The following is a 10,139-nucleotide window of genomic DNA, read 5'->3' as shown; positions in this document are numbered from 1 at the left end:
CTGCCCTAAGCTGAAGATAGTCATTTATAGTGAGAAAGTCGAGGGATTGAAGATGAGGGTATTTAAGTCACTTTCATTAGTCTTTCAAAGAAGAACCAGGTCAAGGGGTATGCCAAAAGTTTGAAAACATGGGTATATTAAATATTCACCTAAAAATGAAGGGTGTCGTTGGAGAAGTAAATACACTCTCAATCAGAGAGAATCAGAGAACAGGTTAACAGAAACAAAGTTCAACCAAATTTAAAAAGAAGAGAAACAGAATGGTTTTAGAACTAAACACACAATCTTCCTCTTCATGTCTTCTTTTCATCCAGAATAAGTCCAATCAGAAAGCCTTCGAATATACTCATATTAGAAGCAATTCTCACATCTCCTTCTGTCTTCCACATCATTTCAAGAGATTTGAACCATCAAGGGCAACCACCCTCAACTGCAAACACAAAGAACAAAAAGACGAACAAGGAGAAGAAAAGTATTTAAATGGGTTGAGATTTGTTCGTGGTAAGAAGCTTCTTAGTGATCTCAGTACTTGGGGTATTGGAGGCCCTTGTAACTACTTTATTCAAGTTTCCAATCAGACCCAATTGGTTTCTGCTATCAGGTGATGCCAATTTCCTTAATTTAATGTCTATGGCTCAATGGGTTGGTAAGATTTACTGATTTTGAGTAATGGGTAGTTCATCTTTTGTTCTCTCATTTGGGGCCAAACAACTATTAGATTAGCCTTGCAACTACCTGATCTATGTTTTCAATCATACCCAATTGATTTTTGCTATCAGGTGAAGCCAATTTCCTTAAATATAATGTAAATGGCTCAATGGGCTGATAAGATATTCAGATTTTGAGTAACGGATATTTCATCTTTTGTTCTGATTTTTAGCCATCAGCCATAAAACAATTAAATTTCCAATCATACCCAATTGGTTTTCTACCATCAGGGGATGTCAATTTCCTTAATTTAATGAATATGACTCAAATGGGTTTATTATGATTTTGAGTAATGAGTGGTAAATCTTTTGTTCACCTTTTGCACTAAAATTCAATTAGATTTAGCCCTTGCACCTACTTGATTCAAGGTTCAATCAAAACCCACTGGATTTCTGTTATCCAAGATGATAAGTTTCTTGATCTAATGTGAATGATTCAATGGATGGATGTTTTGAGTAATGAGTAATTCATCATTTGTTCACTTTTTGCTCCAAATTTGATTGGATTTAGCTCAAGTTTGTTCTTCATTTTCTTCTTACCTGTTTTCTTTTTTGGGGTTTACAGATACTGTTGTGAGCATTCTATCAGATTTCTTATTGTTGGCAAAGGCTCCAATTGTCTCTTTGATGATTATGGGTTCGATGGTTGTGTAATTCTGAATCAAATTGAATTCGTTGAGCAGATCGAACCAGGTATCTACAGAGTGAGTAGTGGTTACCCATTCAATCGGTTGGGTGTGCATTGTTCCAATGAAGGATTCACTGGTCTTGAATTCGCTGGTGGCATTCCAGGAACTGTAGGAGGAGCAGCTTACATGAATGCTGGAGCTGATCGACAGGTAACCCTAGTTCCTGTTTTTAAGGGGAAGACTTGCTTGAATTGTTTTTTTTTTTTTTGCTTTTTTTTTTTGCATCAACAGCAATACAAGACTCTTGTTTTAACACATTTACAGGGTACATCAGATGCCATTGATAGTGTGGAGATAGCTACCATTGACGGAAAACATCAAACATTGAACAGAAGCGATCTCATATTCGGCTATCGGACATCATCCTTCCAAGATATGGAAGACTTGGCAGCAATTACTGCAGTCACATTCCGACTGACTCCTTTGGCATTGGCAAGGGAACGACTACAAGCATACTTGGAAAGGTAATTATCAATTATTTCTACTACCTTCTTAAGTTGCGTTGCATTTGGCACAGCTTCTAAGGGACGGGATTTAGATTTCTACACATCAAAAACACTTTCGGGAATCTGGGTGGAAAGAAGAAAGAACGGAAGTTTGGAATGAAATGTATGTTGATTTTACTTATTTACTAAATGCTGCTGTACATACTTTACTCTTCATCTATAAAGGGATTATGGTCAGTCAAACACAATCTCGTATGCAAAAACAATTTTTTTCCAAATGCTATGAAGCTTCTGGACGCAAACAAACAATTCCTGAACGATATCACTAAACAATTGATGTCGCAATCACAATCCTTATATAAATGATTCAAAGATAAGTAAAACCATAAAAACAATTCAGTTGAAAGCAGAGTTGCGCAAACGAGACCTTAGTGATTTCTCCACATGGGAGAAGCTGATTTGGATACAAATTCATTTTACAGGAGGAGATTATCTCAGCCAATAAGGGAACGTAGTGCCGGATCAGTTTTTCGGAATCCTTCAGGTTTGGGAATTTCAGCAGGAGAGTTGATTGAGAAAGCTGGATTGAAAGGTTTCAGAGTGAGAGGTGCAAAAGTTTCCGAAATTCACGCCAATTTCTTCATCAATTCTGACTGCTCAACTTCTAGAGACATGCTTGAACTCATCGACTTGGTTAAAGAGAAGGTCGATCGGAAGTTTGGGATACAACTCAAGGAAGAAATTCGGTATATTAGCCCGTAATGTAATGGGTTCAATCTAAACAGAAACAATTTTACAATTGTGTAACATTAAAGGTCAGCTTAGGATTATTAGAAAATAAACACACAAATTGCTTCCATGGCAACAAATTATTATCTTTTTCTTTCTGGGAACTATGATTTTATTCTCAGATTATAAATGTTGTCATTCAAGACTGATACCAATTTTTTTTATTAATCTCTTGTCAATCTTCATGAATGTGTTATTACATGATTTAATCAGTATTTCCAGCTCTTTTTATTAGTACCTTGGTGATTACATGTGTAAGGATTCCAATTGGGCAGAATAAGAGGCAAAGACAAACTGAATGACGGGTCTCAATGTCGTTCTCCAGCCCATCGATAAACACCTGCCTGAATGTATACAAGAATGAAGAAATTTCAGAACTACTGGAGAAGTATTTTACTTGGTTTTCTCCTAATCAGTAAGTAATATATAATCCATGGGAAGAGAGATACCTTGCAGCAAAGAGATCTACAGCCAACAAGTGTATCCAGGCAGAAGCTAAGGTCATCTCACTGGAGAACATCTTTTCAATACTGGTCAGCTGCAGAAACCCTTGGATTGTTACAAATCAAACCCCAAAGAGAAAGAGAGAGAGAGAGAGAAGAAAAAAACAACACAAGGAACCCATTACGACCCCAAGATATAAGGGCGTTATCGTTCAATACCATTATTACTTAGATGCTTTTGGGTATATTGGTTAGGTTCATATCAAAATGATATCAGAGCCAGTACCATGTCATGGAAGGGTGGCTATGGGAAAGGTCTACCTGGGAGCACTAAAAAAGGGGTACTAGCGTAACAGTCACCATAGAGTGGGCCACCACTTATGTGACCAAGAGATGAGGACTAACTTTATGCACCATTATCACCTAGGTGCTTTTGTTGTATTGGTTAGGTTTTTATAAGAAGCTAAGGAGCAGGAATCAACAATTTAAGTTTCTTGGAATGATAATAACAATCTTTATTAGCTAAATACACACCTCTGGCAGCAAGTATTCACTTGCAAAAATCATCCGTATGGTCTCAGGTGTCCAAGAGAGGTATAGAAGATACGCATATAGAAGTCCAAGCAAAACATAGGGTACACTACTCTCCATCGACCTTTTAGTCTGCATTTCAAAGTACCCAAACCAAATACATTGCTTACAGAAAAAGGAATGCAAGATTATATATATTTTAAGTTCAATAGCATTGCCATAGAGTGAAAAATCCAAATTAGTTAAAGAGGCTCACCAGCTCAGCTTTAGGAGCCAGAACCATGAAAGTGTAGAATGGAAGAACAGCAGCTGTTCCCAGGGGGAAAGCACTGCTCGCAATTTCAGAACTTGTAAACCCTGCCAGAGAAAACTCGTCCTTAGAGAAAGTAGAGTTTGAAAGTTGTACTTGACAATGAAACGAAAGGAAACATCACAAGAACAACCAAGAGTTTGAAAATGAAATCGTATCCGAAATCTCTCTCAACTACTGCTAAGATTCAAAATTTCAAATCATTATGATTTGGAAGAATGTCTCAGCCACGGTGGTTATAGGATTGAGACATTGGAGGAATGTCTCTGGTTGTTTTAGATATGAATTGGTTTGTACTGTAGTGTATTATCTGGGATGGTCTCAGTTTACCCCTAACATACGATGACTCACGAAGAGATTTTAAACCATCCTTTGGAAGCATTGTTCTCCTATACATTACAAATTTTAGGACAACCACGGGTGTGAAAATCATGTCTATCTGTCTGTATTATCCAACTCTAATACCCACCCAAAGTTTCTGTAAAATTGGCAGTTGTTTGGGATAAAGCTTTGATGATGAAGAAGAAGATGCCTCACATGGTATCAAAACTAAGACATCAAGAAGTATGACTTTTCTGCCTTGTAGGCAAAAGTAAAATAAACCAATGAATGGTCTTTAAATAAAATAAGCATGTCAGATTCTTCTTCCATCTCCTCCTGCCTGATCTTGGCTGGGAAAAGTAAGAGTGAAGTAATGATAAATCCTAACACTTGACTTGCAACAATTTTATTGTCATCCCCGTTTTTTAAACAAAAATTCCATCTTTTCAAGTGTATTTTATCCCCATAAAGCACAAAGCATGTTTAAAGGACTTGACACTGTTTTTACACTGCCTATCAACCTGCCACAACCATCCTCCTTTATCCGGGCCTTAAGGCCTGTAATGCAAGCGTGCTGCCCACACAGCCAAAGTTTAAGAAAGAAGTTCAAATGCACTAACTATAAGTTCAAAACTATACATCAAGGAAGAAACCTTTTATATTGATTCCGAAATCTAGTTAACATAAATCTACCAAAACATTGAAAGTTGTGTGTCTTTGTTACAATAACCAATTTGTATTCGTTACTGAGTTTATTCAGAGGACAATGTTCATTATGAGGAATCCTATACACTCCACTTACTTGGAAATGTTGGCAACCGCTGATCTAGAAGCATAATAGCTATGATTATAAAAATTGAACAAAATCCTTTTTGTCGGGTAAGCCAGACCTAAATCCCCGATCTCAAAGTTTCATTTCAGTATGTAAACATTAAAGCCTTAATTTTTTTTTTCTGAAACTGCTAGATACCTAGGCAAGCATGCATACTGTCTTAGTGTCCTGGGGCATATTGCATTCAAAGACCCGGATGATTCATGGGATTCTACAATTCAAACCATAATGGCGTTAATTATGAAACTAAACATTAACTCTCGTGCATACGTCAATGTTTTTCTCATTAGATTTTAGCATCATCATCAACTGCAGTGGATCCTCTATTTTGCGCAATAGCTCTCAGGTTGATGAAGATTGACTATAACTATATATCCAAGTAATGGCATGGCACCTAGTTTTGAGCACAACAAGAGGGAGCAAACCCCTGTCGCTAGAGCTTTACCACTGAGTCAACCTCCTGGACGTAATTCATAACAGAATGTTAATCACACACAAACAGTATGTGATTAAACACCGACAAATTATTCCAACTACATTGAAAACTTGAAAACAAGGTTGAACAATAATTACTCTAGGAAGTTTTTCAGGAAAACCTAAATGATCGATCACACAGACACAGAGATATGAGCAGTCAACCATGAGATTCAAATTCCATGACCAATCATAGTACAACCACACATCTAGGACTTTAAGGTCTTCATCTGACCATCTATATATCCAGAGAATCTGATATTTAGAGCATAGGAACTCTAATATTGATGTTGATGACATGATGTATGTGAGGATCCTCCATCAAGAATTGTTACGACCTGGAGTTGACTTATAGTAGTTGCAATATTTAGAAGAAGAAGAAAAAAGATGGAAAAGCATTCGATGAAATAATAACTTTTGCTAATGCTATTAGCATGTTATTCTTCAAGGTTAGAATGTAAGATGTAAAAATTAGACTAAAGTAATTAGTTTCCTAAAGTGGTCCAACACAATATAGTTTTGGCAAAGAATCCTGGGTTTAGAAGGGTTTTTTTTTTTTTTTTTTTTTTTTGAAAGGTAGGTTGCTAAAGAAGTATGAAGGAACTAGAAAACTACCTCAATCAATTACAAGTGCGATCAAAGAGGTAACTGTTTCAAACAGATCCAACAGCTTAAATGAGTGAGTTATACCCCCTATAGAGTTTGCAGACCTTGTCTTTTAGGGTTTTCATGATGGGTTTTAGAACCCTAAGAGGTTCTACATCAATATGAGGGTTCTCTGTTTTCACCTATCCATCTAAAGCCCCATCAATTGAGCCAAGGAAGAAAAGGAAAAGACTTCCCTTCGTGTTCAAGATTATCAGGATATCAAACTCAAGGCCTAACGGTTCAGTCCTCCAATCAGGTTAATTTGATTTGATTTGAAGGCTTTAGATCAAGTATTACATGTGTTTCATGTGATGGGAATCAATAAAATTCCAATATAGAATTTTTGTTGTAGCTTATGTTGGTCTCTGAAAGGCGAACTAAATTCCAATAACTATAACCAGTAGTAATATTAATCTCAAAAGTAGAAATTTCTGAACGGATCAAGAAAACGTAACAAAAATATCCAGATATAATTTCATACGTAGAATCTTGTTTGGAGAAAGATAAACTCATGCAACTTTGTAAGAATCGCTTCATGTAATATATGTCAAATGAACAGCATCAGTAGCGAAAAAGAATTACATGAAGCAGATACTCCAGACCCTTTTCCACAGGGCACAAATCTTGCAAATTCTGGGCTTAAAACAACTCTCGATCCTCCCACAAAGCTCCAGTTACAGCTAAGCAAGGTTCCGATTCTTTCCACTCCTTGGCCAAAAAATTCAGAACTCTTACCTCTGAGAGCAAAAACTGATCTATGTTCTATCCCAAGAGTAGGACGGGGTCCCATAGCTAGCCAAGGCCAATCAACCTACAATAAAGGATCCGATAACTGTAAAGAAAATCCATAGCAGCACTATCTAAACACTATGTATGGGTTAGTACCATTACATACATTATCATGCTTTGTGCTTCTAGGAATGTGAATTGAATCTAAAATGTAATCAAAATAAAATAGATGAAATATTGGAACAAGTTAGAAAACGAGGCTTGGTATAATTCAAAGTTTAATAAACATATTGACACAATACAAATCATAGGATCATCCATGAGGCATCAATCTGTATCATATTAACCCATATTTTAACCTTAAACTATATTTCTTCAATAAATTATCAGGGTCAGTGTTGTCAAATGTGATCGCATATGTGATCACATATGCTGTGCAATTTAGTGATTCTGGAACATTATGCCATCGCATACAAGGCACATACAGTATGCGATGACATATTACTCCAATGGTTAAAATTTTGATTTTGGGGCATTAAATTTAACTTTTTTTAATCTATCTTCTCCTACAAATACCCTATTCTTGCATCATTCTAAGCTATTTCTTTTACTCTTTCACTCACATGTATTCTCTTTAAATCTTATTTTTACTATTATTTTTCAAAATATTGAGTCTATGCATTCTAACATAAGATCATATTATCTTGTGATTAAACTATTAAAGTGGAGTCCATTTTAAGTTTCCAAAACTAGAACTTGATAATTGAAGTAGAGCCACATTTATATCATGGAAAACTTTATACATTATTGACAATGTGGTTCATTGACTTCTTTTATTCTTGTTACTAAATGACTAAACATAATCAGTTTTATTCAATTTTTAAAATGAAAGCTATCCAAATGTATTGTTTTAGGTATGTTATAATTTTCTAATATTTTTCTAACTTTTCAAAACATTTTTTTATTTTTTTTTTATTTTTTTTTTTTATATTAAAAAAAATAGTTTGTGCAATATGCTACCACATGTACCATATGTGATTTCACATATGCTATTTGATAACATTGATCGGGATAGAGAAAAGAGTGTAGCAGAGGTGAGAATATTGAGAAGGATGACTGGAAAAAACTAGGAAGGACAAAATTAAATTAAAATGAACCAAATTCCAGAGGTTGGAATTATAAAAATGCACCAAACATTGGAGTAAAAGATCTGAAATCTATAGAAAATGCTACATTTAAAATCCAGGTATTTGTATGCCCAAAAAATTCATGAAGCATTGAAATACAAAGCACTCATGAAAATTCTTGGAGGGGAAAAAAAAAAAGGAATCTCCAAAAGGACAACAAAAAGACATTATTTGAAGTATTCGTGCTGCCCCAATTAAATACCCAAACTGAAGTCTGTAAATCTACTAACTGCACAAGTGAAAATCCATACTATATTAACAAATCTAAACAGGAAAGAGTACAAAACTTAATTCAAATCCATAGTATACAAGTGGCAGAATAAAGACTAAAAAAAAAAAATTCCCAAATGAGAATAAATGGGTGAAGAAGAATTGACACACAGGTAAAGATCAGTACACAATTCAATACGGCCAACTAACAGAAATGTTGAAAATACTCTCTGTTGAACAACAACTTATAAAAATTAAAAATATTAACAAAAAAAAGGAAGAACAATTTGACAGCAAAGGAGCAATAAGAACTTACAGATAATCCATTAAACTAAAGAAGAAGAAAAAAAAAAAAGGCGAAAAATCTCCGGAAGAACTTGAGAACACCAAAATTACGCACTCAAAATCAAATTATTTAACTACTCAGTTCAGAAAACACCAAAATTTATTCAAATAGCCATGTCAAATGCGAAGATAAAATGCTCAAATTCAAGAATTCTGAATACCCATCTCAGATAAATCTAGAAAACAAGGGAAAATTAAAAATATACCAAATAACCGGTTCAGATAAATCAGAAATTTATCAAAACGTGTATATGAAGTGTCAAGAAAACATGGTAAAAATTAAATACCCATATCAAATCAACCATAAATTCGATTAAAAAATATAGTTGAGTTCCAACAGAACTTAACAAATTTAAAATACCCAATTGAAGAAATCAAAGTACACACCACAGCAGACACATAGTATCCATCCTTTGAAACAAGATAAAAATCAAAAAAGAAGAGAGTTAAAACTTCGAAGCATAAGAACAGACCTTGAGTGACATTTGAGAGTGGCAAGAGGAAACAAAGGGGGCCATATTTGGTGAAAGAACAACAACAACAACAACAATGGTTTCTTCATTTGCTGAGAATTCAGTCTCTAATTATAACAAAACACATTACAGTTAGCTGGGAATATGGGATTCCACTAGCGAGAAAACGGTGTGAAGGACACAGCTAAGAGTACAAAAAGGGTCGCCTCAGCAGTAAGCAGCACTACTAGTCCTGCTACTACCTAAATCCAACCCAACAACTTTCATTTTTTTTCCACTATAACTTGTTCCAATTTTTAGTTAGATTAATTGTGGGTGGACGACAGTTGCTCTCTAGTGACCAAATAGCACTTTCACGTTTCTCTTGCTACTTGCTAGTGCTACATAATGCCCTACACCCAGGCGTTGTACAATGTTGGTGTACATTTCTTTTACAAGGGGGTCCTCCTCCAGCTTCTCCACCCATTACTTTAACAAAAATGTCGAAGAGAGATTTGCGATGCTAGATATTTTGTCCCGAAATTCTCTCTCCACCATCCAATCACTTGTGCTTTTTCAATCCGTGCGGCGTACGCCATGTTACTTTTGTGGTGTAAGACTATAGAAGATTAAAAAAAAAATTAATGTGAAATAAAATAATTTATAAATATCAAAAAAAATTTACATATTTAAACTAAGCAAAATTTGTATTGGACATAATAGTCTTAAGACAATTTTCACCCTTATAATGTACTAACAGTCTCTGGACATCTATCTCCTAAGATATATACAACGCTCAAAATGTGTAAAAGACCACACTCCAAATGTACACATACAAGCAAACTCATACTATAATTGTACTTTCAAGGACTCACGAGAAATACGAAGAAAACAAAAGACACGATACACGTAAAATTCAAAAATTTGATGATGCAAATGAGGGAATAAACACCTTTGTAAGAATATCCCCGTTAGAACAATCATCACTAGTGTCTCTTAGAATAATCACGAGTTATGATTCAATGA

General features: G+C 35.1%; 2 protein-coding genes across 3 annotated transcripts; one reads left to right on the top strand and one right to left on the bottom strand.

The window, feature by feature from the left end:
* Positions 1-187: 187 nt before the first annotated feature.
* LOC147406105 (uncharacterized) lies at positions 188-2,758 on the top strand. 2 transcript variants are annotated; one of them, XM_086434012.1, is made up of 5 exons: positions 188-601; positions 1,273-1,400; positions 1,500-1,546; positions 1,661-1,860; positions 2,325-2,757. In XM_086434012.1, the coding sequence occupies exons 1-5, from the start codon at positions 261-263 to the stop codon at positions 2,602-2,604; spliced, it is 996 nt and encodes a 331-aa protein (XP_086290138.1). In that variant the 5' UTR covers positions 188-260; the 3' UTR covers positions 2,605-2,757. The 2 variants fall into 2 exon arrangements, with proteins under 2 accessions (XP_086290138.1, XP_086290137.1); XM_086434011.1 differs by having other exon boundaries at positions 1,273-1,546; positions 2,325-2,758.
* Positions 2,759-2,777: 19 nt separating this feature from the next.
* LOC147406104 (protein ABA DEFICIENT 4, chloroplastic-like) lies at positions 2,778-9,602 on the bottom strand. Its single transcript, XM_086434013.1, has 6 exons — positions 9,135-9,602; positions 6,773-7,001; positions 3,862-3,962; positions 3,609-3,737; positions 3,081-3,169; positions 2,778-2,975 (listed from the first exon to the last, which is right to left on the bottom strand). The coding sequence occupies exons 1-6, from the start codon at positions 9,177-9,179 to the stop codon at positions 2,837-2,839; spliced, it is 732 nt and encodes a 243-aa protein (XP_086290139.1). The 5' UTR covers positions 9,180-9,602; the 3' UTR covers positions 2,778-2,836.
* Positions 9,603-10,139: the final 537 nt, after the last annotated feature.

This window comes from Akebia trifoliata, chromosome 3 (assembly GCF_017979445.1).
Source record: "Akebia trifoliata isolate Shusen 1 chromosome 3, ASM1797944v1, whole genome shotgun sequence".
NCBI classification, from domain to species: domain Eukaryota; kingdom Viridiplantae; phylum Streptophyta; class Magnoliopsida; order Ranunculales; family Lardizabalaceae; genus Akebia; species Akebia trifoliata.
The sequence above is the reverse complement of the archived record's forward strand: the minus strand, read 5'-3'. Positions and strand labels throughout refer to the sequence as shown.

Excerpts from the sequence above, each read along its gene's own strand:
- LOC147406105 (XM_086434011.1), top strand. The coding sequence starts at position 261 with ATGGTTTTAGAACTAAACACACAATCTTCCTCTTCATGTCTTCTTTTC. Across the intron at positions 602-1,272 it reads CAATTGGTTTCTGCTATCAG|ATACTGTTGTGAGCATTCTA; the intron begins GTGATGCCAATT and ends TGGGGTTTACAG. Across the intron at positions 1,547-1,660 it reads ATGCTGGAGCTGATCGACAG|GGTACATCAGATGCCATTGA; the intron begins GTAACCCTAGTT and ends ACACATTTACAG.
- LOC147406104 (XM_086434013.1), bottom strand. The coding sequence starts at position 9,179 with ATGGCCCCCTTTGTTTCCTCTTGCCACTCTCAAATGTCACTCAAG. Across the intron at positions 3,170-3,608 it reads GTGAATACTTGCTGCCAGAG|CTGACCAGTATTGAAAAGAT; the intron begins GTGTGTATTTAG and ends GGGTTTCTGCAG. Across the intron at positions 2,976-3,080 it reads GTAGATCTCTTTGCTGCAAG|GCAGGTGTTTATCGATGGGC; the intron begins GTATCTCTCTTC and ends GTATACATTCAG.